This window comes from Oncorhynchus masou, chromosome 29 (genome assembly GCF_036934945.1).
Source record: "Oncorhynchus masou masou isolate Uvic2021 chromosome 29, UVic_Omas_1.1, whole genome shotgun sequence".
Taxonomy (NCBI): domain Eukaryota; kingdom Metazoa; phylum Chordata; class Actinopteri; order Salmoniformes; family Salmonidae; genus Oncorhynchus; species Oncorhynchus masou.
This window is the reverse complement of record NC_088240.1, coordinates 52,736,220-52,763,513: the sequence shown is the minus strand read 5'-3', so window position 1 is coordinate 52,763,513 and position 27,294 is coordinate 52,736,220. Positions and strand designations below refer to the sequence as shown.

Here is a 27,294-nt window from a genome sequence, read left to right as displayed (position 1 = left end):
TCTACAATGTAGAAAATAGGGAAAATAAAGAAAAACCCTTGAATGATGAGTAGGTGGTCTAAAACTTTGACTGGTAGAGTACATACCTCACCAGACACGCCACAACGGGTTTCTTCACGGTACACAAACCAAAAACAGATTTAATGCATTGCTCAGTTATGTATGGAGCCATGTCATCGTGAAATGCTCTGCCACCAGATGTTACTCAAGCAAAACGCCAATTAAGCTTAAAAAAAACGGATTAAAAATACATGGTGTATCACAGCACCTCCTCTTTCTAAAGATGTAATTTAACTGTACTGTGTCTAAGAATATGAATATGTATATATGAATAGTGTGTAAATAGTATTTTTTGTTGTCTCCATATGTCTTTCCTATATAACATTTATTTAATATTTTTTATATATAATTTTGTGATATCTCATGTTGTTCTTGTCTTTAACTGTTCTGTACTTCGTTACGTATTTGTAGGTTTTATATGGAGTAGTAGTACCTGCTGCATGTACAGTAACTAATGGGGATCGTAATAAACTAAACACCACACGCAAGCACGCACACACACAAAGCTACTGTATATCCGTTATATACATTTGGAATGCTCTCTCACACACAACTACTGCACAATAGGTCATTTTACTCAACAAAACATAAACAGTCAAGCAGACACGCACACGCGCGTACACACACACACACACACACACACACACAATACAGTAATACATCCTCCCTCAAGTCAACTGGGGAATTCTGGGTGACTCAATAAGCCAACCACTGGTTGACAATGAGGTTCAGTGGCAGAGAGAGCGAGAGAGAGAGTCAGTCAGACCACAGTAACACTGATTTATACAAACGTGACACCAAAATGATCCACCACAACTGGCGCCGCTGTGGTCTGTCTGTGTGCACTGCACCCGGGCTCATTTAGGGAATTGAGAAGCGAGGAGGCAGTGGTGATGTCACACACGGGAACGGAACACACCAAGCGCAGGCTCATTGGGAGGGGGTGAGTAGGTTGGTTAGAGGGATGGCACTATACTTTCATTAACCAGACCAAGGCCTCCGTTCCCTCTTTCCTCCCAGAGCAGCCTGATGTCACATGAGAGCTGTCACACACAGCGTATAGACAGCCCCCTGATCCCTCTAATCATTCCCTTCATTCATTACTCATCACTTCCATGACATCACAAGCCAATGGCAAAATAGTCAGGCATGTGCTGCTGGGAGAAAAAGACTATACTGCCCCCTCAGAAGCCAAGCAATGATTGTCACAGACTTTTCAAAAATAAACAACAAGCACATACTCTTTACATATTTATTTATTATCACATTTTTCAACCGGGCAAGTCAGTTATTTTTAAAATTGTTATTTTACCTTTATTTAACTAGGCAAGTAAGTTAAGAAAAAATTCTTATTTTCAATGACGGCCTAGGAACAGTGGGTTAACTGCCTGTTCAGGGGCAGAACGACAGATTTGTACCTTGTCAGCTCGGGGATTTGAACTTGCAACCTTCCAGTCACTAGTCCAACGCTCTAACCACTAGGCAAGTCACACAAGCAACTGAGGGAGGAAAAGAAATAGGCCCATCTTTCAGGGATCATACTGTTTCATAATAATACAGCAGGAATTTCTTCCTGAGCGGGGAGGAAGAAACTTGTCCTAGGATACTTCAAACATCAGCTTCCTTCCTGAGAGGAAAGAGAGGGCAGTGTGCTGGGCATGGCTGGACTCTCTCTCCACCTTGTGCTGCCGACACAGAGTATTGCCATGGCAGGTTAAAGCAACACCAGTGGGCTGGTGTGGTTACAATGGCTGAGTTAGCTGGAAGAGGGTGCCTGTGACACCAGGGTAGTGGGGTGGGTTCTTGTATATTAGGCCACATCCAAGACTTAGACAATTTAATGTGCCCTATTATAACAAGCATTGATTCCAACCTATATACAGTGCCTTCGGAAAGTATTCAGACCCCTCGACGTTTTCCACATTTTGTCATGTTTTTCCTTATTCTAAAATGGATTAAATAAATAAAAAATACTGAGCAAATCTACACACAATACCCCATTATGACAAAGTGAAAACAGGTTTTTAGAAATGTTTGTACATTTCCTACAATGAAAAACAGACATACCTTACTTACATAAGTATTCAGACCCTTTGCAGTGAGACTCGAAATTGAGCTCAGGTGCATCCTGTTTCCATTGATCATCCTTGAGATGTTTCTACAACTTGATTCCACTTGTGGTAAAATCAAATGATTGGACATGATTTGGAAAGGCACACATCTGTCTATATAAGGTCCCACAGTTGACAGTGCATGTCAGAGCAAAAACCAAGCCATGGGGTCGAAGGAATTGTAGAGCTCCAAGACTGGATTGTGTCGAGGCACAAAGCTGGGGAACGACGCCAGGACAGCGGAGTCAATCACCACCTTCCGGAGACACCTGAAACCCCACCTCTTCAAGGAATACCTAGGATAGGATAAAGCAATCCTTCTCAGCCCCCCCCCCCTTAAATGATTTAGATGCACTATTGTAAAGTGGCTGTTCCACTGATGTCAGAAGGTGAATTCACCAATTTGTAAGTCGCTCTGGATAAGAGCGTCTGCTAAATGACTTAAATGTAAATGTAATGTAATGTAAATGTAAGGGTACAAACAAATGTCTGCAGCATTAAAGGTCCCAAAGAACACAGTGGCCTCAATCATTCTCAAATGTAAGAAGTTTGGAACCACCGAGACTCTTCCTAGAGCTGGCCGTCTGGCCAAACTGAGCAATCGGAGGAGAAGGGCCTTAGTCAGGTAGATGACCAAAAACCTGATGTTGACAGAGCTCTAGAGTTCCTCTGTGGAGATGGGAGAACCTTCTAGAAGGACAACCATCCCTGCAGCACTCCACCAATCAGGTCTTTATGTTAGAGTGGCCAGAGGGAAGCCACTTCTCAGTAAAAGGCACATGACAGCCCGCTTGGAGTTTGCCAAAAAGGCACCTAAAGACTCTCAGACCATGAGAAACCAGATTCTCTGGTCTGATGAAACCAAGATTCTGAATTTGGTCCTGAATTCCAAGCGTCACGTCTGGAGGAAACTTGGCACCATCCCTACAGTGAAGCATGATGGTGGCACCATCATGTTGTGATGGTGTTTTTCAGCGTCCTACGACTGGGAGACTAGTCCGATCAGGACAAATATGAACGGAGCAAAGTAGAGAGATCCTTTATGAAAGTTTGCTCCAGAGCGCTCAGGACCACAGACTGGGGCGAAGGTTCACCTTCCAACAGGACAACGATCCTAAGCACACAGACAAAACAAAGCAGGAGTGGCTTCGGGACAAGTCTCTGAATGTCCTTGAGTGGCCCAGCCTGGACTTGAATCCGATAGAACATCTCTGGAGAGACCTGAAAATAGCTGTTCACTGAGCAAAGGGTCTGAATACTTATGTAAATGTAATATTTCCTGGGGTTTTTTAAATCTAAAAACCTGTTTTTGCTTTGCCATTATGTGATATTGTGTGCAGATTGATGAGGGGAAAAAAACAATTCAATACATTTTCGAATAAGGCTGTAACTTAATAAAATAAGTCTAAAACCTAATAAAAACCTAATAAAAGTCAAGGGGTCTGAATACTTTCTGAAGGCACTGTATATACTTGCTCACCAAACATCTAATTCCAAAATTATGGGCATTAATATGGAGTTGGTCCCCCCTTTGCTGCTATAACAGCCTCTTCTGGAAAGGCTTTCCACTAGATGTTGGAGCATTGCTGTGGGGACTTGATTCCATTCAGCCACAAGAGCATTAGTGACGTCGGGTACTGATGTTGGGCTATTAGGCCTAGCATGCAGTAGGCGTTCCAAATCATCCCAAAGGTGTTCAATGGGGTTGATGTCAGGGCTTTGTGCAGGCCAGTCAAGTACTTCCACAACAATCTTGACGAACCATTTCTGTGTGGACCTCGCTTTGTGTACAGGGGCATTGTCATGCTGAAACAGGAAAAGGCCTTCCCCAAACTGCTGCCACAAAGTTGGAAGCACATAATCAACTAGAACATCATTGTATGCTGTAGCATTAAGATTTCCCTTCACTGGAACTAAGGGGCCTAGCCGAACCATGAAAAACAGCCCCAGACTATTATTCTTCCTCCGCCAAACTTTACAGTTGGCACTATGCATTCGGGCATGTAGCGTTCTCCTGGCATCCGACAAACCTATATTTGTCCGTCGGACTGCCAGATGGTGAAGCATGATTCATCACTCGCGTTTCCACTGCTCCAGAGTCCAATGGCAGTGAGCTTTACACCACTCCAGCTGAAGCATGGCATTGCGCATGGTGATCTTAGGCTTGTGTGTGGCTGCTCAGCCATGGAAACCCATTACATGACGCTCCCAACGAACAGTTCTTGTGCTGACGTTGCTTCCAGCTACACCATGGTGCTACCCTAGAAGGTGCTGTTGAGGCTTCTGTAGACATTCATTGCAAAACAGTGAGTTTTATCAGTTATTTGGTGACGTGATTATATTTAGTGTAGTTTTATCTAATAAGGATAACTTGTTATTCAGCCACACTATTTAAATTTCTATGAAATTCACTGAGTATGATGGTGCCCCCTTCCTCCTTTGAAGAGCCTCCAGGAGCGTTAATCTTGGGGGAATTACATTAAATGTGCATCTTTCCCACGGCTCCAGAGGCGGGAGGCCTGTGAACTGCTCAATGTCTGCCGTGCAGTTATCAAAACAGCAGAGTCACAGGGACCTGTGCCAACCAATGCAACCCCTCCCAGCGTCCTTCACTCCTCACACTGTCACTGACCTCCATTGACCCTACACACACTTCCTGCGCCCTGGCTCCACCCACTTGCTTCCTGTCCCCGGATCGGTTCCAGAACTGCAGCTAAAACTGGCCTTAATTGCAGACTGTTTGACAAAGAGCGATGTTTCAAGCTGTGTCTGGCTCCTACTTAACAGAGCGACATTAAGGAGATTTTGTTTTACATGAAAGGGACTTCACGGTGCTTGGCACAGCTCAGTGAAACACCTGCAGTGGGCAAACATTTGACCTTCGAGAAAGAAAAAAAAACAATTTAAGGCCAAACTGTTTCATTTGGAGTTGGTCTGTGCTGGTTTCGGCTGAGCCCACTGCTCCAGCATTACTAGACTCCTTTTGCTAATGGTTAGCCAATAAATATGTCTGTACAGTTTTTTACTTAGGATCTACACACTATATTAAAATCTCATTCAACAAGCTCTTTCGTCTCCTTAACTGAAGACAAGTAGATTTTTCCTGCCCTCACTCCCTGATAATAAACAGTGCAAATCAGTGAAAAACAGCTGAAGAGTGCCTACACAAGTTAAAATACCTAACTCACAAGGTTCTGCTCCGGAGAAAACTTGCCTGGTCCCAGATCTGTGTGTGCTGTCTTGCCAATTCCTATGATCATTGTCATGCCAAACATTTAGCATGACAACAACCAGAAGTTAGCTATACAGCACAAGCAGATCTGGTACCAGGCTAAAAACTGCGGTTTCAATAAAATCCTGTGATATTAGCACAGGCTATTAGGATTTCATAACAACACCTGCAAGTGTTTTAGCAGATAAATTGGCATGGCGCATGCAAACACAGTCGCACACACACACTGGGGGATATTACAGGGTGTTTTGTGTAATATTAAAACATTTGAGTTGCCTGGAGACCTTTATGGCATAACATGTGGCTTTAATAAAATATGACATTAAGTGGTATATATTTTACGAGGAGACATTCATTTTCTTCATTGTTGGAATGGTCCTACAAGCCATGAATTACGAGGAAAATATCAAAATGTTTGTTCAAATTCCCCAAAAGTCTGATTTATGACTTTTGTAAAATTACCGGATGCAACTGTTTGCTACCTCAGAGTCATTTTTACCATTTGAAAATGGAAATTGAGACCAAATATTGGTTTGCAGGGCTGAGATATCCCGGGACAGACCGAAGGGGAAATTATTTGACCTACTTTGGAGCATTTCTCACTTCTATAAGACATGCTCTCAGATTCCCCAGGTTTCCTCTATGCACGGACAGTCTGTTCTCTCTCACACACTCTGGACCGGCAAGTGGTACCGATGCACCGAGTCTGGAACCAACAGGACCCTGAACAGCTTCTACCAGGAGTAAGCCATACGACGACTTAATAGTTAACTAAAGAGCTACCCGGACAATCTCAGGACTTTACAGGATGACCATTTTACTCACATATGTGCCTAAACATTTTCCTGTGCAAACTGGAATTTTTATTTGAGGAGCACCAGTGCGCCTAGAAAAATGAAGGAATCTAGCTTTATTACCTTAAATATTTATCATTGTGTTCCAACATTTCTTTGTGCCAGTCTACATTTTCCCACTTAGGCACACACGTGTTCCTTGTAAAAGAAAAGTCAGCATAGAGCCCTGTATCTGCATTTGACTCTCTTCGCACTAACTCTTTTGACTCATCACATACACTGCTGCAGTTACTGTTTATTATCTATCCTGTTGCCTAGTCACTACCTATATGTACATAAAGTGCATTCAGAAAGTATTCAGACCACTTGACTTTTTCCACATTTTGTTACGTCACAGCCTTATTCTAAAATTGATTAATATGTTTTTCCCCCCATCAATCTACACACAATGCCCCAAATGTATTACAAAGGAAAAACTGAAATATCACATTTACATAAGTATTCAGAACCTTTACTCAGTACTTTGTTGAAGAATCTTTGACAACAATTGCAGCCTCGAGTCTTCTTGGGTATGACGCTACAAGCGTGTCACTCCTGTAATTGGGGAGTTTCTCCCATTCTTCTCTGCAGATCCTCTCAAGCCTTGTCAGGTTGGATGGGGAGCGTCGCTGAACAGAAATGCTAGATCGGGTTCAAGTCTGGGCTCTGACTGGGCCACTCAAGGACATTCAGAGACTTGTTCCGAAGCCATTCCTGTCGTTGTCCAGTTGGAAGGTGAAACTTCACCCCAGTCTGAGGTCCTAAGCGCTTTGGAGCATATTTATTTAATTTCTGTTTATTCAGTTTTACACACAAGACAACACAAAACAATATAAATAATATACTCACCTAGAACAAATACAAATAAAAAAGAATAGCTTTAAAGATACCGTACTTTAGACAAGTTAAACACACCGGGCAGAAGGCTACAAAGGTTAAAGGGCAGTAGTACAGGGACAGAGCAGACACCTCACCATTGTTCCATTGTTCCTGACAGTTTAGTCTCCGACCGGGCAAGATGAACAAGGCATCCGCAGGTAACAATCAATAAGCACATCATCAACCTTAATGCCCCCCCCCTCACAGGGGACTCAAATACAGTCTTATTTTCGTTTTAATATGAATGCCATCAGAGGATGGACTGTTTAAAGTAAGACTGGAATGGAGCCCAAGCCTCATAAAACAGTTTGGGGTTCCCACGTGTATTGAATATAATGTTTTCTAGTTTCAGAGAGCACAACACATCTCTCACCCAATATTTATAAGATGGGGGAACTGCCATCTTCCAGTTCTGTAGTATTAGCCGTCTAGCTAAACGAGTTGTATAAGCAACAGTGTCCGACTGGATTCTTGACAGGGGGCAGTGGGCAGTACTCCAAAAAGGGCTGTAAGGGGAGACGGATCTATAACAGTGTCATATATATCAGAGAAACATTTAAATATTAATTCCCAGAAACCTGACAGTTTGTGACAGCCCCAAAACATTTGATACAGTCTGGCTGGTTCCATTTTACATCGGACACAGGTAGGATCAAAATCAGGGAATATTCTTCCTAGTTTGGCCCCGGACCAGTGGATACGGTGAACCACATTGAATTGAATGAGGCTGTGTCTAGTGCTAAAAGAGGATGAATGCACCCCGTGCAGCACAGATTCCCAGGTGTCTTCCCCAAGTTCCTCCCCTAAAATCCTTTCCCCATCGAATCTTTAAAGGCACCAAACGGGGGTTCTGTAAGTCATTAATCATTGCATATACATCTGATATTGCGCCCCTAGGAAGCTTGTTCAGCACCAAGATGCTTTCTGTAGCTGTATTCGCAGGCCTATGGGGAAATTCAGGTGTGTTAGCTCTAATAAAGTTCCTAGTCTGGAGATAGCGGAAAAAGTGGGATTGGGGAGGTTGAACTTTTCCTGTAGCTGAGCAAAAGAGGCAAATGTATCATCAAAGAATAATTGGGCGGGCGAGGAGAGGCCTAGTGAGTGCCGGATGCCAAAAGCCCCATCATTTAAAGATGGAGGAAATAAAATGTTCTGATTGATTGGGCCTGATAGAGAAAAGCTTCAGAGGCTGAAGGCTAAACGGAACTGACACAAAATTTTAAGAGACTGCTTTACAATTGGGTTTGACACACCTTTTGCCTGGGGACACTGGGAGAGACGAGCACAACACAGAAGAAAGTGCAGCAGGTTTACACGATTCAGACTCCATCTGGACCCAGAGTGGTCTAGGTCCAGTAGGCTCAGTCTGCAGCCAGTACAGAAGGGCTCTGAAATTTGCAGCCCAATAGTATGTCTGAAGGTTTGGTAGAGCTGAACCACCCAATGCCTTAGGCTTCTGTAAATGTTTTCTACCAACCTGGAGCAGATTTTCATCAACGACCTCTCTGTACACCATCCATCTTTCCCTCGATCCTGACTAGTCTCCCAGTCCCTGCTGCTGAAAAATCCCCACAGCATGATGCTGCCACCACCATGCTTCACCGTAGGGATGGTTCCAGGTTTCCTCCAGACATGACGCTTGGCATTCAGGCCAAAGAATTCAATCTTGCTTTTATCAGACCAGAGAATCTGGTTTCTCATGGTCTGAGAGTCCTTTAGGTGCCTTTTGGCAAACTCCAAGCGGGCTGTGCCTTTTACTGAGGAGTGGCTTCTGTTTCTCCCATCTCCACAGAGGAACTCTGGAGTTATGTCAGAGTGACCATCGGGTTCTTGGTCACCTCCCTGACCAAGGCCCTTCTCCCCCGATTGCTCAATTTGGCTGGGCGGCCAGCTCTAGGATGAGTCTTGGTGGTTCCAAACTTCTTCAATTTAAGAATGATGGAGGCCACTTTGTTCTTGGGGACCTTCAATGCTGCAGAAATGTTTTGGTACCCTTCCCCAGATCTGTGCCTCAACCACAATCCTGTCTCGGAGCTCTATGGACAATTCCTTCAACCTCATGGCTTGGTTAAAAAACATTTTTTTCTTTGTCATTATGGGCTATGGTGTATAGATTGATGAGGAAAATGTTTTATTTAATCGATTTTAGAATAAGGCTGTAACATAACAAAGTGTGGAAAAAGGGAAATGGTGTAAATACTTTCAGAATGCACTGTGTCTTCCGCAATTACCTCGTACCCATGTAGATCAACTCGGAACTGGTACCCTGTGTATAAAGCCAAGTTGTTGTGACACATTGTGTATTCATCACTTATTATTTATTCTATATTTTTCTCTGTATTGTTGGGAAGGGCCCATAAGTAAGTATTTCACTGTTAGTCTACCCCTGTTGTTTACGAAGCATGTGACAAATAAAATGTGATTTGAGATGAGGAGACGTGGACAGGAGAGAAAAGATAGAAGGGAGGAACGCAAAGGTGAGCGGGAGAGAGGGAGAGACAGATCCTGTGTGGAATCAAGACGACCATCTGAGGATTAAAAAAAAGCATGCGCAATAGGAAAGGAGAGAAACGTTAGTCAAGAAATGGTAACGAAGAGGTCAAGGAAAGGAGAGGAGAGGAGAGAGGAGAGGAAAAGGAGAGGAGAGGAGAGAGGAGAGGAAAGGAGAGGAGAGAGGAGAGGAAAAGGAGAGGAGAGGAGAGAGGAGAGGAAAAGGAGAGGAGAGGAAAGGAGAGGAGAGAGGAGAGGAAAAGGAGAGGAGAGGAGAGAGGAGAGGAAAAGGAGAGGAGAGGAGAGAGGAGAGGAAAGGAGAGGAGAGAGGAGAGGAAAAGGAGAGGAGAGGAGAGAGGAGAGGAAAGGAGAGGAGAGAGGAGAGGAAAAGGAGAGGAGAGGAGAGAGGAGAGGAAAAGGAAAGGAGAGGAGAGGAAAAAAGGCGACTGGCTGAGAAAGTCAAACTCGTCAGGCGGAATAGGAGAACAACGAGACAGCGATAAAGAGAGAAGTTGAGAAGGAAATAGGGACAGACAGACAGGAGATCACAGAGGAAAGAGTGGGGGAAGAGTGAGAGTAAAGGGGGGGGAAGAGTGAGAGTAAAGGCGGGGAATAGACGACAGAAAGAGCAAGAGGGAATGTGAGACGGAAGAGAGCTCCCGCCTGTCTCGTTCCCTGCAGACGCCTCCGCCCAGCCACTCACCTGCCAATAGCAAATTGAAAACAACTCTGCACATAATCCCTGGGAACTAAAAATACCCGGTGCTTTGAAGCCCCTTCCACGAAGGCCTGTCAGTCTCCACAGGCCTCTTTCCCAGTAACAGACCAACACACACACACAGAAACGTATATACACACATACACAGAAACACACAGTGTGAGAGTGTGAGAGAGAGAGACAAAGACTCTGAGAGGGGCTTTTGGGCTTCAGCCAAGAGACAGACACATGGTCCCTCTCCACTGTTGCTGTATGGCAACCAGAAAACAAGCAAGCAGCATAACAGAGCAGCGAGGGAGGAAGATGAGGTGAGATAGTGTAAGAGGGAAGGAGAAAGAGAGAGACCCCATGGCGGTGTGTGTATGTTTGTGTTTAAATGTGTGTATGAGAGAGAAAAGCGAGAGCGAGCAAGAGAGTGAGAGTGAGTGAGAGTGAGAGAGAAAGAGGGTGTGCATGCATGCTGGGTAGCAGTGGCCTGGTCCAAACTCAGTGGGAGAATACCTCACCTCATTAATCGCTGAATACATAAACCTTCGGAACACTATGACACACACTGCAATTCACTATCCTCTGCTCGACGATTGCATAACATTACAAACCGCAATCACACATTCAACAATCCCATAAAACGTGCCTCTCTGCAGTACACATTCACTAAACTGCCCTCCACTAATAACAGCACTAGCTCTCACTCCCTTCTATCACTGTCATGTTAGAGTAGCATCTTACACGGGAACCTGTCCCATTGTTGTAAACAACACCAAACGTCATTGGAGGAACCGTGGTTACTCTTTCTCTCTCTTTCCCCCGTTTCTTTTTCTCTCTTTCCCTCGGTTACGCAATGCTGCTTGGCCACGGTTGTCCTCCAATTCAAATGGCAGCAGCGTCCAGGTCTTGCGTAAGTTTAGCGGAGGATCAAGCCCCATTCTCAACAACAACCCCACAGTGCTGCTGCTGCTGATGCCTCCTGGCTCTCTCTCTCTCTCTCTCTCTCTCTCTCTCTCTCTCTCTCTCTCTCCCTTCTCCCTCTCCAAGAGCACCAATGAGACATCAACAGGGTGCACAACAGCAGAGAAACTGAACACTGACAAAGACCTACTGTAGACCTCAAAGAACTACACAACACCAAGGCTACATGGCATTATGATTACATAGCAAACACAGTTTCATTATGATAGAACTCAGCTCCATGACACAGCAACAATAAAGCCCCCAGTACAAAGAAAGACATAAGATTATCTATCACAGCCATATACCTAAAAACAGGGATACAGGGGCAACACGTTGACTATAGGAGTTGCTTTCGGACAATATCCCTTCAAGACCGAAGTGCAATTGCTTGAGGTACCGTGGCACCAAACCCAGGAAAGTCCCTCTCCCTTGAAACAGCTTGGTGAAAGTCAGATGCGGCTAAAAAAAATAGTGGCAAGCAGCGTGAGGCTTTGACCTGCCACAAAATAGTTCAAACGGGCCCGCTCTCCACAGTGTGTTTGTGTTCATCTGTTTGGCTGTTGTTTGTACAGTCCTCTCCTCACAAAGCAGCAACACGCGCGCGGACGCACACACAGACACACGCCCATGTTTTTTTACAGCAGTGCAGGGGAGACAGGCAAGAGTGGTCACTTACACTAAACACAATCCATCACACACATCGAGCCACACCAGGATCAACACATACGAGGCCTTCAACATACTGAGCTAACACATCCGAACACACAAACACCAGGAGTCAAACACAAACTAACAACGATGCTGATATTATAGAAAAGGTCCAGTGCAGAGTCAAAATCTAGATTTGTCTGTACTTCATATTTCTGCACTACGAGGGAATAATACTGTGAAATTGTGCAAATAGTGTAAGAGCTGTTTCAAAAGACCGCCTGAAATTTCTGCCTGTTTTGGTGGGATGGATTTTTGGCCTGTCTGGTGACATCACCAGGTGGTAAATTAGTTAATAGCCCAATAAGAAAGATAGTTTCAAACCTCTCTGCCAATAACAGCTTGTTTTCCCTCTCCCCTCTCAGCCCACTGCCAGACAGTCCTAGCGAAAATCTTGCTTGAGAAATTGCTCTTTGCTAAGATGCTATTTTAGTTTATTTTTGACCATTTTAATTTAAAACAATCTCAGTAATGTACTTAATTGTTACCCAAAAAATTATTTGATATTAAGATATAAACCGGCTGTATTGGACCTTTAACATACTAGACAGGCACACAGACATACTGTACACACACAGACAAGAACACAAGCACATACAGTACCAGTCAAAAGTTTGGACACACCTACACATTCTTTATTTTTACTATTTTCTACATTGTAGAATAATATTGAATAAATGAAAACTATGAAATAACACATATGGAATCATGTAGTAACCAAAAAAAGTGTTAAACCAAAATATATTTTAGATTCTTCAAAACAGCCACCCTTTGCCTTGATGGCAGCTTAACACACTCTTGGCATTCTCTCAACCAGCTTCACCTGGAATGCTTTTCCAACAGTCTTGAAGGAGTTCCCACATATGCTGAGCACTTGTTGTCTGATTTTCCTTCACTCTGCAGTGCAACTCATCCCAAACCATCTCATATGGGTTGCGGTTGAGTGATTGTGGGGGCCAGGTCATCTGATGCAGCACTCCATCTATCTCCTTCTTGGTCACATAGCCCTTACACAGCCTGGACTTGTATTAGGTCATTGTACTGTTGAAAACAAATTATAGTCCCACTAAGAGCAAACCAGATGGTATGGCGTATCGCTGCAGAATGCTGGGGTAGCCATGCTGGTTAAGTGTGCCTTGAATTCTAAATAAATCACTGACCGTGTCAGTAGCAAAACACCTCCACACCATCACACCTCTTCCTCCATGCTTCATGGTGGGAACTACACATGCGTAGATCATCTGTTCACCTACTCTGCGTCTCACAAAGACACGGCGGTTGGATTCGAAAATCTCACATTTGGACTCATCAGGACAGATTTCCAACGGTCTATTGTCCCATTGCTCATGTTTCTTGGCCCAAGCAAGTCTCTTCTTCTTATTGGTGTCCTTTAGTTGTGGTTTCTTTGCAGCAATTCAACCATAAAGGCCTGATTCACACAGTCTCCTCTGAACTGTTGATGTTGAGATGCGTCTGTTACTTGAACTCTGTAAAGCATTTATTTGGGCTGCAATCTGAGGTGCAGTTAACTCTAATGAACTTATCCTCTGCAGCATAGTTAACTTTGGGTCTTTCTTTCCTGTGGCGGTCTTCATGAGAGCCAGTTTCATCATAGCGCTAGATGGTTTTTGCGACTGCTCTTGAAGAAACTTTAAAATTTCTTCTAATTTTCTGGATTGACTGACCTTCATGTCATAAAGTAATGATTGACTGTTGTTTCTCTTTGCTTATTTGAGTTTTTCTTGCCATAATATTGACTTGATCCACATCTGTATACCACCCCTACCTTGTCACAACACAACTCATTGGGTCAAACACACTAAGAAGGAGGCACACCTGTTAATTGAAATGCATTCCATGTGACTATCTCATGAATCTGGTTGAGAGAATGCCAAGAGTGTACAAAGCTGTCATCAAGGCAAAGGCTACTTTGAAGAACCTCGAAAATAAAATATATTTTGATGTGTTTAACAATTTTTTTGGTTACTACATGATTTCAAGTGTTCGTTTGTAGTTTTGATGTCTTCACTATTATTCTACAATGAAGAAAACAGTCAAAATAAAGAAAAACCCTTGAATGAGTAGGTGTGTCCAAACTTTTGACTGGTACTGTACATGCTTGAATGCACATAAGCACACATGTAAACAAACATGGACACACACACATGCATGCCCACAATACACACCATTACATCTTAATAAAAGCAATGCTATTCATAAATGTGCATTTGTCTTTAAGACCTATGTAAGTCTGACATGCTTCCCACAGAAAGTTTAAAAAGCTGATTAGATGTCATTATGTAACTCAAACACTTGGCACACACACACTGGGCCGTTCTTATTATCTGGCCCCTCTGCAAACTCTCACCAGAAGAATGTCTCTACACAGCGCTAGGCTAGCTAGCTCACCTTGGGAGAGTTATATTATGAAGAACAAAAAACTGGACAAAAGCAAAATATCAAATCAAATCCAATTGTATTTGTCACATGCTTCGTGAACAACAGGTATAGACTAAGTGAAATGCTTACTTACGGGCCCTTTCCACATTTTATTATCTTACAGCCTTAATCTAAAATGGATCAAATTGGTTTTTTCCCCCACTCATCAATCTACACACAATATCCCATAATGACAGAGCAAAAACAGTTTACCCTTTACTCAGTACTGTGTTGAAGCACCTTTGGCAGCGATTACAGCCTCGAGTCTTCTTGAGTATGATGCTACAAGCTTGGCACACCTGTATTTGGGGAGATCCTCTCATTCCTCTCTGCAGATCCTCTCAAGCTGTCAGGTTGGATGGGGAGCATTACTGCACAGCTATTTTCAAGTCTCTCCAGAGATGTTCTATCGGGTTCAAGTCCAGGCTCTGGTTGTGCCACTCAAGGACATTCAGAGACTTGTCCCGGAGCCACTCCTGCGTTATCTTGGTTGTGTGCTTAGGGTTGTTGTCCTGTTGGAAAGTGAACCTTCGCACCAGTCTGAGGTCCTGAGTGCTCTGGAGCAGGTTTTCATCAAGGATCTCTCTGTACTTTGCTCCATTCAGCTTACTCTCGATCCTGACTAGTCTAGCAGTCCCTGCCGCTGAAAAACATCCCCACAGCATGATGCTCCCACCACCATGCTTCACTGTAGGGATGATGCAAGGTTTCCTCCAGATGTGATGCTTTGCATTCAGGCCAAAGAGTTCAATCTTGGTTTCATCAGACTAGAGAATCTTGTTTCTCATTGTCTGAAAGTCCTTTAGGTGCCTTTTGGCAAACTCCAAGCAGGCTGTCATGTGCTTTTTCCTGAGGAGTGGCTTCCGCCTGGCCACTCTACCATAAAGGCCTGATTGGTGGAGTGCTGCAGAGATGGCTGTCTTTCTGGAAGATTCTCTCATCTCCACAGAGCAGAGAAACTCTTGAGCTCTGTCAGAGTGACAATCGGGTTCTTGGTCACCTCCCTGACCAAGGTACTTCTCGCCCGATTGCTCAGTTTGGCCGGTTGGCCAGCTTTAGGGGAGTCTTGGTGGTTCCAAACTTTTTCCATTTAAGAATGATGGAGGTCACTATGTTCTTGGGGACCTTCAATGCTGTAGAAATGTTTTGGTACCCTTCCCCAGATCCGTGCCTCGACACGGTCCTGTCTCGGAGCTCTACGAACAATTCCTTCGACCTCATGGCTTGGTTATTGCTCTGACATGCACTTTAAGCTAATGGACCTTATATAGACAGGTGTGTGCCTTTCCAAATCATGTCCAATCTATTGAATTTAGCACAGGTGGACTCCAATCAAGTTGTAGAAACATCTCAAGGACGCACTTTAACTCAATTTTGAGTCTCACAGCAAAGGGTCTGAATACTTATGTAAACAAGGCATTTCTGTTTTTTAAATTTTTTAATACATTTGCAAAAATAAAATGTCTTCCTGTTTTCGCTTCATCATTATGATAAATTGTTAGTAGATAGATGAGAGGAAAAATGTATTTAATCCATTTTAGAATAAGGCTGTAACGTAACATAATGTGGAAAAGGGGAAGGGGCCTGAATACTTTCCGAATGCACCGTACACATACAGTAGGTAGGGATAAAGACAACAGGATAGATAATAAAACAGTAGCAGAGCGTATGTGATGAATCAAAAGAGCTAGTGAAAAAGGGTCAATGTAGATAGTCTGGGTAGCTATTGGTTAACTAATTTACTAATTTAGCAGTCTTATGGCTTGTGTGTAGAAGCTGTTCAGGGTCCTGTTGGTTCTAGACTTATTAATCAGCATCATAGTTTGTCACAGATTAGCAGCATGGACATTGTTCTATCAGGTTAATTTTCAATTAATTTACCTTAGTAGATTTGTGTTACTGCACCCCAAAAAAATGGTTACTTAACTTTACTAAACTACAGCGTATATCAATGAGGCTTTCTGAGCAAATAACACCGGTGCACTCCAAATCTAAAGTGATTCAAACTAATGCCTTTTATTTGAACCATGTAAAGTTTGATGTTCAGAACCTGTTCGAAGAGTAATGTACTGACGTGTTGTTGAAAGGCTAGGTAATTAGTGCTCCTTTGAATCCACATGACTGAAGAAAAGGCAGAATCAACATGTGGTCTCTATTTACGCTGGTACAGCACTCACTGTGTTAGCTGACCTCTCTTAAAACACTTTGAAATGTTTGCCCAACAACGACTCATTAAATTGCAAATATGTCTAGTGATTTGCTGTGAGTACAACATATCAATGTCTACTGCATTGAGTGTGGTTTAGATAGTGTAGTACAATTTACTACACTATATACAATGTAATCGTGTTTTCTACAATGTACATTTCCAAAGTTAACGTTAATGTAAATCAAATGCCACATATAGTTTAATACAAAACACTTCCAGTGATATGACCAAAATGATGGGAGGAGTAGGCTGCTCTGAACGAGGATTGCACTTCTATATTGTACAAAAATATAAACGCAACATGTAAAGTGTTGGTCCCATGTTTCATGAGATTAAATAAAATATTATAGAAATGTTCCATACGCACGGAAAGCGTGTTTCTCCCAAATTTTGGGCAGAAATTTGTTTACATCCCTGTTAGTGAGCATTTCTCTTTTGCCAAGATTATCCCTGCACCTGACAGGTGTGGCATATCAAGAAGCTGGTTAAACCGGCATGATCATTACACAGGTGCACCTTGTGCTGTGGACAATAAAAGGCCACTCTAAAATGTGCCGTTTTGCAATTGGCATCATCACTGTATGAATGCACACCAGAGCTGTTTCCAGATAATTTAATGTTGACTTCTCTACCATAAGCCACCCCCAATGTCATTTTAGAGAATTTGGCAGTACGTCCAACCGGCCTCACAACCTCAGACCATTTGTAACCACGCCAGCCCAGGACCTCTACATCCGGCTTCTTCACCTGAGTGATCGTCTGAGGGGTGCTGAAGAATATTTATGTCTGTAATAAAGCCCTTTTGTGGGGAAAAACACATTCTGAAAGGCTGGGCCTGGCTTCCAAATGGGTGGGCCTATGCCCTCCCAGGCCTACCCGTGGCTGCGCCCTTGCCCAAGTCATGTGAAATCCATAGATTAGGGCCTAATTTATTTATTTCAATTAACTGATTTCCTCATATGATCTGTAACTCAGTAACATCTTTGAAATTGTTGCGTTTATATTTTTGTTCAGTATATAATGAGCAGAATGTTCTATATTCAAGTACAGCTGTAACAGTTTGCATTGTAAAGTTTGCATTGTAAAGTGTAAAGTGCTTAAGTAAAAAATACTTTAAAGTTTTTGGGGGTATCTGTACTTAACTTAACTATTTATATTTTTGACTACTTTTACTTTACTACATTCCTAAAGAAAATAATGTACTTTTTTACTCCATACATTTTCCCTGAAACCCAAAAGTACCTGTACTACATTTTGAATGCTTATCGGGACTGGGAAATGGTCCAATGCACACATTAATCATCCCTACTGCCTCTGATCTGGTGGACTCACGAAGCACAAATACTTTGTTTGTAAATTATGCCTGAGTGTTGGAGTGTGCCCCTGGCTATCCGTAAATGTAAAAAAAAATTGGTGCCATCTGGTTTACTTAAAATAAGGGATTTTAAATGATTTATAGTTTTACTTTTATTTTGATACTTAAGTATATTTTTGCAATTACATTTACTTTTGATACTTAAGTATATTTAAACCAAATACTTTTAGGGAAAGGGAAAAGGGGACACATATAGTTTAAAAACTGTATGCATTCAACTGAAATGTGTCTTCTCAACCCCTTTTACTCAAGTAATATTTTACTGGGTGACTTTCATTTTTACTTGAGTCATTTTCTATTAAGGTATCTTTACTTTTATTCAAATATGACAATTGGTACTTTTTCCACCACTGCTAAATTTAAACCAACCAGCAATCCTGCCTTATCACAAGGACAAGACAACATAGGTGATGCTACTCTCACGATGCCATCCTTCTAAGGCTATAATGCTTTCTCCTCTCCAACCATTTATCATAGTCAATAAAGGTTTGCACTTGAAGAACAAGTCAGAATTCATGTGCGGATAAATTATAAGGTCATTCGTTTAACCCCTGACTTTGAACAATGCTGTGTGCATGACATCATCTAAATCCCATTTTATAAAAGCAAGCAACACATATAGTTTAAACATATATACACCCCGGTAAAAGGGAATGGCAAAACTATCCCCAACAGACACAGACACACAGACACAAACACACACACACACACACACACACACACACACACACACACACACACACACACACACACACACACACACACACACACACACACACACACACACACACACACACACACACACACACACACACAAACACACTCGGGTCACTGTGAGAGCTCTAGTCCACAGGTCCACAGGAGAGCTATAGCACACTGGAGACATACAATAACTTAGAGAGTAGGCAGGGCAAATGCTAAACAAGCATTTCTGTATCGGGCAATGAGGGCATGCTAACAGGCCAATGTTGTATCAGCTTCTACAGTGGCAAGAAAAAGTATCTGAACCCTTTGGAATGACCTGGATTTCTACATAAACTGGCAATCAAATTTGATCTGATCTTCATGTAAGTCTATTAACAACAATAGACAAACATAGTGTGCTTATATTACCAACACAAATTATTGTATTTTTGTTGTCTATATTCAATACATCATATAAACAGTTACAGTGTAGGTTGGAAAAAGTATGTGAACCCCTAGGCTAATGACTTCTCCAAAAGCTAATTAGAGTCAGGAGTCAGCTAACCTGGAGTCCAATCAATGAGACGCAATTGGAGATGTTGGTTAGAGCTGGCTTGCCCTATAAAAAACACTCACAAAATTTGAGTTTGCTATTCACAAGAAGCATTGCCTGATGTGAGCCATGCCTCGAACAAAAGAGATCTCAGAAGACCTAAGATTAACAATTGTTGACTTGCATAAAGCTGGAAAGGGTTACCAAAGTATCTCTAAAAGCCTTGATGTTCATCAGTCCACGGTAAGACAAACTGTCTATAAATGGAGAACGTTCAGCACTGTTGTTACTCTCCCTAGAAGTGACCGTCCTGCAAAGATGACTGCAAGAGCACAGCGCAGAATGCCCAATGAGGTTAAGAAGAATCCTAGTGTCAGCTGAAGAAATCTCTGGAACATAATAACATCTCTTTTGATGAGTCTAGGATATGTAAAACACTAAACAAGAATGGTGTTGATGGGAGGGCACCACGGAAGAAGCCACTGCTGTAAAAAAAACATTGCTGCATGTCTGAAGTTTGCAAAAGTGCATCTGGATGTTTCACGGAGCTACTGGTAAAATATTCTGTGGACAGATTAAACTACAGTTGAGTTGTTTGGAAGGGGCTGCTTTGCTACCTCTGGGGGTGGACAGCTTGCTATCATCGACAGAAAAATGAATTCCCAAATTTATCAAGACATTTTGCAGGAGAATGTTAGGCTATCTGTCCACCAATTGAAGCTCAACAGAAGTTGGGTGATGCAACAGGACAACGACCCAAAACACAGAAGCAAATCAACAATATAATGGCGTCAACAGAAGAAAACACGCCTTCTGGAGTGGCCCAATCAGAGTCCTGACCTCAACCCGATTGAGATGCTGTGTGGCATGACCTCAAGAGAGCAGTTCACACGAGACATCCCAAGAATATTGCTAAACTGAAACAGTTTTGCAAAGAGGAATGGTCCAAAATTCCTCCTGACCGTTGTGCAGGTCTGATCCGCAACTACAGAAAACGTTTGATGGTCAACCAGTTATTAAATCCAAGGGTTCACATACTTTTTACCACCCTGAATGTTTGCACAGTGTGTTTAATAAAGACATGAAAACATATAACTGTTTGAGTGTTATTAGTTTAAGCAGACTGTGTTTCTCTATTGTTGTGACCTAGATGAAGATCACATTCTATAACCAACTTGTGCAGAAATCCAGGTATTTCCAAAGGGTTCATATACTTTTTCTTGCCACTGTACAGTCCATAATGCAGCATCATGAGAGACTGTCCCATGACATAACCTAGGTGACAGTGTTGAAAAAGATGCAGCACACCTACACGCAATGCATGCAGCACGCACACACACACGCATGCATACCTGTACATATGAGATTGGGAAAGGGGGCGTGAAAGAAGGCAAACATTGTGAAGAGTTTAAATGGGGGCCAATGAGTATCAATGAGGGGCAAAACATTAGTGGGGAGATGAGAAAGAGAGAAGAAGAGATTGGGATGGGGGAAGGATAGGTTATCTTTCTACCAACCACTCCACAGCCCAGAAACAGTGCGTCTCCTGCTGGAATTGTCCGTGCAGCAAGTGGCAGAGCAGAGCCCAGGGCAGCATTCGGTATTATATATATAATGCCTGCTTGCTGGTTTAAATAGTGTACTGTGGGCCTGCCAGGCTTCTGTCTCTGCCCCCACTACACAGCCCCTCAACCCCAGCCATCCCCCCCTTGTCCAATCCACTCCACAGCCCATCCTCTCCCCTGTGCACATTTTAGTGTGAGTTCCAGTGCCAAGGTGCCCCACAGTGCTGCCTCTGAGGACTTCCTGGCACTATACCAGATAAGATTGATACCCTTGTGTGTATGTGTGTGCATTATTAGCTGGCAAAGACATTCACACTTTGACACTGGATCACACACACACACACACACACACACACACACACACACACACACACACACACACACACACACACACACACACACACACACACACACACACACACACACACACACACACACACACACACACACACACACACACATACACAGTCGACTGTTAAAAAAATAGCCATCCGTATCGTCTTTGGCTGTGCATTTTGGGACTAACAACTGGTGGTTTGACTCCCTCTCCCTCTCTCCTGTCTCTCTCTTTGTCATCTTTCCTCCCAGGAGCTAAAGAGTAGAGCAGCATCAGAAGTGAAGATTAAAAAGGATAAATAAATAAAATAATTCTGCCTTTTTCTCTGAATGTTGACTCAGGATTATTTATACCCTGTAAATGCCTTCCTGACTGCGCTTGGCACATCGCCTGATCTATACATATTTAGGTGTATTTATACAATGGGCAGGGCCAAGGATAATATTTAATGCAAAATATACCTTGGGCATATAAAATATATCCTAATTAATTTTTTCTCCGTGCCGTGTACTCACATTTGATCTGGAGGAGAAAAAAATGATTACAGAATAAATGGCACAATAGCAGTGTTTAATATGATTATGTTTAGGCAACCATGACTTTGAAAACACGAATGTGTGTGTAAAAATGTAGTTAAAAACACAGTGGTTTATTACTTGAAAGCAGTGATGGGGAAAAAACAACTTTAAATTAGGTAATTGTAGTGACTCTGGGAGCCCAGGGTTAGCCGTCTCAGACCCCTATTAATCCAATCCAATTTGGGAGTGTAGGTCTTCACATAAAACACACACACACCACTTTCTCAATATCACCCCCTGCCTCCTGAGACAAAAGGAATAAAACTTGATATCTCAAACCTGTTCTGACAATATTTTAGATTGCCCTGCTCTTCATGTTTTTGACATGTAAACAATGAAGAACTTGCCGTGGGAGTGTATTATCAATTTTGATAGGGTTTATAGCAGTCAGGGAAAATGGGAATTAAGAGGCGGCCCACTGAGAATAAGAGGTTATCACTGATATAATCCACTCTTTCAATTGAAAAGAGTTTCAATTAAATACTCATAGGCCTCTCTATGAGGTCAATGAGTCCTTGGAGCTCACCCTGTCCCTATCTACAAAGCAGCTCCAGGCTGGAGAGACTCAGGCAAGGACATGCTGAATTAACATAACATTAGGGAAAACTTGCGTGTTATGTTACAAATGTACCAACATACACAATACGAACTCTTTCTTTAGCGTGAGATGTGGGGAGGGGGTAAATATTGAATCAGTGTTTCATTGTAGTCTGCTTCTACTACCACATAACTATGCAATAACACATTGTCAAGGCGGCGCCTAGAGTCAGCCTGGGAGGAAATCGATCCCCCTATCCCACGAGAGGTTCATGTCAGGCTACTTTTTTCGATGACAGCTCTAGCAGCACAGGCCGACCTGCAGGGTTCGCATTATCGTTGTTTTGCTTGCATGGCTGCAACAGTGCCAGGAATAGTTTGTATAGTTTCCCCCAAAATAATCACAAACACACATGACGTACATAAAGGGAATGGGGATCTTTGAAAACTTTGCAGATAATACTACACTGAGCAACAACCTGCTGAATCAACGTTGTTTCCATGTCATTTCAACCCAAAAACTAACAGGGGAAAACTGATTGGATTTGCAACTTTTAACCTAAATCCAATGACATGGTGACATGTTTTGTTGATTTCACTCTAGCTGTCAACTCAACCAAATGTAAGTTGAACTGACTTCTGTGCCCAGTGGGTAATTACTGGTTATTGGAGCTTTTCAATTATGCATTAAACCGTTACACAGGTGCGCGTGCGCTCTGGCACGTATTCAGGCGCCCACACACACACAAACACACACACACTTACTCTCAGAGGGGTAGGGGGGTTGCATGTCGATTTTGTGAACCTCTTTTGCGTAGTACTCCTCCTCGCTTCGTTGGCGCTCACACGTCGCCGCCCGATCGTTGGCTTTCTCCTGCAACAGGTCTCTCGTGCTGTTATAGATGGCGATGATATCCCGCGACACCTCCTCGGGCTTGGGGTATGTTTCCGGGGGGCTCGTGAGCTTCAACTTGCTCAGTATCTGTCCACGAATGGCTTCTATGCGCTTTTTCATAAACTGATCCATGTCCAGCGTACTGCATGTAGACAAACTGACGGCCACAGTGGCTAAATCCATGGTCAGGAGAAGACTTAAAACGCAGTAGTTCATTGTGAACTCTAAAAGTAGACTATAGCAGCGTATTGAAATCTTGACAACAAAAAAAAGATAAAAGCGGCCTTGGAAAGGATATTTAAATATAACGGAAAGGCAATATAAACATGAAAAAAAGCCTAAATATTGGATATATAGGCTTGCACACTTAACTACTTGTGGCCTAAATATTGTGATCCCAGTTTCAGCACAGTATTTGAAATTGTACCTGGAAATCCATTCAACCATGGAAGTGAACTAATCTGTAAAATCCGTTATACGGGCAGCGGGGAGCAGACAGCAGCAGTAGGCAATGTATGATATTACCAATCACTTCACAATAAACGCATACTAAACGCGCGTAAAGTTACAATTGTCCAAACGAAAAAGACCGAATTGTGGCCATTAAATGCCAATCAAGGTTTAATATAAAAACCTTGAAGCAAAAACAAACTACAACCAGCGAGCTCGCTATCTCCAGTTGTGCAGAACAGACGTGTAGCCTGTGGGTTAGCGCACACCTCTACCGCATCAGAGCGCTGCGAGCTTTCCAACTGTGGCCAGTACCGCGCTCAGCACAAGTCCGTCTTTGATTTCTCTATCTCAAGATCAAGGTGGGCTTCGCTGAGCAGTTGCATCGCGGTTCTTGACAGAAGAACATACAACAGTGCAAAAATCAACCCGTCCTGGTACTCGCAAGGTGTCGTCTCGACGAGATATAACCTATTAAAGTTGTTATAACGCATGTGTTGGGTCAATGTAAATTGAGAAAATGCGGGGAAAAAGTGTATCAAAAGTATGGCAAGTAGGTTGAAGTATAAAGATAATCGGTATTTCCTTTTAATACAATGGTAGACCGTTGACGCGTTCCTCCATCTCTTCTTGCTCTGAAAATCGGTCCGCAGAGCTGATGTTGCCAGTGGCACAACAGCATGCGGCCGGTTGTAGAGGGATATTTATAAGACGTACTTAACCACGTGCTCCTTCTTCTTCAAATGGATGTTGTGGTCGTCACTTTCAGGCCGGGGGACTCCTTCAACTTCAGGTTACGAGACGATTTATTGTAATGAGTGTTTAGTGTGCCCATCCGGACAATGCAGCGGGCAATGTCCCTGCGCGCAACCACGGGGTCCTAACGCCAGATGGATAATTTGGCGTCCACTCGCTCAATAACCATATCCACAAGTCCGGGGTAAAAACATACACTTATTTTGGTACCGCATTTTGCAATGGATAAAGTAGACAATAAATATTTCAGATTCGAGCTGGGATGGTTTTAAAGAAACGTCTTGCAGATGAAAACTTACAAGAACATTACAATAACATAAAATTGAGCTTCCTGAGAAATTATATGAACGGGATAAATACGTGATAAAGGCTGATTTGATTTGTGGGTTCCGGGTATGCATGCTCTTTTCTCAATCCTCCTCAATAACACGACAGAAGTTGGCAAGAATACTGCTTCCCGTAAGGTTTGAATAACTTCAATAAAAACAACATCACCACTACAAGTAATTTGTTATGCCCATTATTTTTAAAACCCTTTATCCAGCTCTTAAATGGGGGATTTTTAGAATGGTTCTCCCTGGGTCTTTGGAGTGGTACACTACAGCTCTCTTGTCATCTCTGCACCTGTTTTAGGGGGACTGCACCATGTCAGCCATGAGAGTTAATGGGCATTCCCGCATCCACTCTGTTTCTATTTTCTTGGATTCTCACTCTCACAGTCATAATGCGCCAGGTTGATTTACATTTACGCTCCCAAGAAAGCCCCACTGTTTTCATCCTTTGCCAAGGCTTTTTTTCCTGTCTCTGTAAAACCTCTCTCTCACCCTGCCCCCACACCTCCGACCCCACTCCACCCAAACCAAAGCCTGCAATTCATCAGCAATGACAGGCTCTCAGAAACTCTCTCAGAGCCCGGATTTACTGGTGTAAACCAGATGTTGTCACTAAATCAATACCCACACAGACATCTTAGGCCAACAAGAGGTGTGAGTGTGTGTGTGTGTGAGATGCATTGGGAATAGAGGTAGATATCTCACACAAGGAAGGCAGTTCCTGCATGTCCTCTCCGACACCTGCTCAGTGTTGAACACACCATGACCGGTCAGAGTATACGGTACAGTAACACAGGCAGAACACCATTATTACTTTAAAGCCCACTAAACATATGTAGTGAGTGACCCTGTCATGTTTAATCTCCTTCTGCACCTGTAGATATCCCTATATCATTCTTTTACACCCAGTGAACCTGTATTAGTAACTCCATCTCTACAATCCCTGTACACCGGGTCAGGAAAACCCTTGGGTCGTGTTCATTTGAGCACACTGACAAAATGACAGAAAACAAGTGTGTCTTATTGGGCACATTCAGGTAGTACCTCGCTAATTACCTACATTTTCTTCCACTTTGTGCCTAATGAACATGGCCCAGGTCAGAGCAGCAAAGGGACAGCTGGACCTAATAGAGAGGGACAGAGGACAATACCATATAGACTGAAGAGGATGAGATGACATAGCAGGCTGGTTCTCTAGCAGTGTGTCAACAGAGCCAGGAGAGCCCTGGCATTCCATAGTGGCAGGTCGCAGTGTTGCCATGACGAATGGGCGCTATAAGCGGTGGAGACAGGTCGGCTGAGACGTGGCGGCATTCTCCTTGCGGCGATAAGGGCGCTTTGCAAATAATTCCACTACTTGTGTGAGTGTGGCAAGGGTCAGACAGGAAGATTTTTTTTTTTTTAAAGAAGCAAAAGGGAGAGAAAGAGAAAAGAGGAGTAGGCAGAACTGCCACTGGGCAGTCGCCACATCAACTTGGCGCTCAGGGTCACTCCGATGTGAGGGCTGTCACCTTGGCAACCGTCCAGTAGACACACGCAGGCAAGCAGTGTGTAAAACGGGGTGGGCGCCACAAAACGAGAGGTTTATGTAGTGGGACAGCATCTCAATGTCACCAGCTGTTCTGTGCTCTCTGGCACACACACACACACATTTCCTCTCCGAGGGGTCATCAGTAGGGCATTTCACATTCTCTGAGTCAGGGAGCATGTCTACTACATCTTTTGTTTGTCATATGATCACTACAACCATACCACGTAAAACCCAGTGGTGTCAAGTGCTTAAATAAAAAATACTTTAAAGTACTAAAGTAGTGTTTTGGAGAACCTGTACTTTCCTATTTATATTTTTGACTGGTACTTTACTACATTCCTAAAATAATGTTTTACATTGTACTCCACACATTTTCCCTGACAACCAAAAGTACTAGTTACATTTTGAATGCGTAGGACAGGAAAATTGTCAAATTCATGCATTTATCAAGAGACTCACTAAACACAAATGCATCTTTTGTAAATAATGTGACCCTTGTGACACATACATTTTAAAAACAAGAAAATGGTGCTGTCTGCTTTGCTTAACATAAGGAATTTTTTATTATTTATACTTTTAATACCCCCCCCCCCGACCTCAGAACAGCCTCTACAAGGTGCAGAAAGAGTTCCACGGTGATGCTGGTCCATGTTGACTCCAATGCTTAACACAGTTGTGTCAAGTTGTCTGGATGTCCTTTGGGTGGTGGACCATTCTTGATACACACAGGAAACTGTTGAACGTGAAAAACCCAGCAGGGTTGCAGTTCTTAAATCTTATATGTCTGGCCCATTCACCCCCTGAATGGAACAAATACACAATCCATGTCTCAATTCTTAAAAATCTTTCTTTAACCGGTCTCCTCCCCTTCGTCTACTCATTGAAGGGGAATTAACAAGTGACATCAATAAGGATCATAGCTTTCACCTGGATTCACCCCGTCAGTCTCATGGAAATAGCAGGTGTGCATAATGTTTTGTACACAGTGTATAAAAACATCAATAAGTCTTTAGTTAAACTAGTGCTATAACTCAGTTCACCAAAAACTATTAAACACAAAACTGAAAAGGG

At 42.9% G+C, this 27,294-nt stretch overlaps 1 protein-coding gene across 1 annotated transcript in view; it reads right to left on the bottom strand.

Annotated features, from left to right (window-relative positions):
* LOC135519979 (transforming growth factor beta-2 proprotein-like) overlaps positions 1–24,404 on the bottom strand; it is a 39,251-nt gene extending 14,847 nt beyond the window's left edge. Inside the window, exon 1 of the mRNA XM_064945267.1 lies at positions 23,025–24,404. Coding sequence (XP_064801339.1) covers positions 23,025–23,601 — 577 coding nt within the window. The 5' untranslated portion in view covers positions 23,602–24,404. The remainder of the gene's footprint in view (positions 1–23,024) is intronic.
* Positions 24,405–27,294: the final 2,890 nt, after the last annotated feature.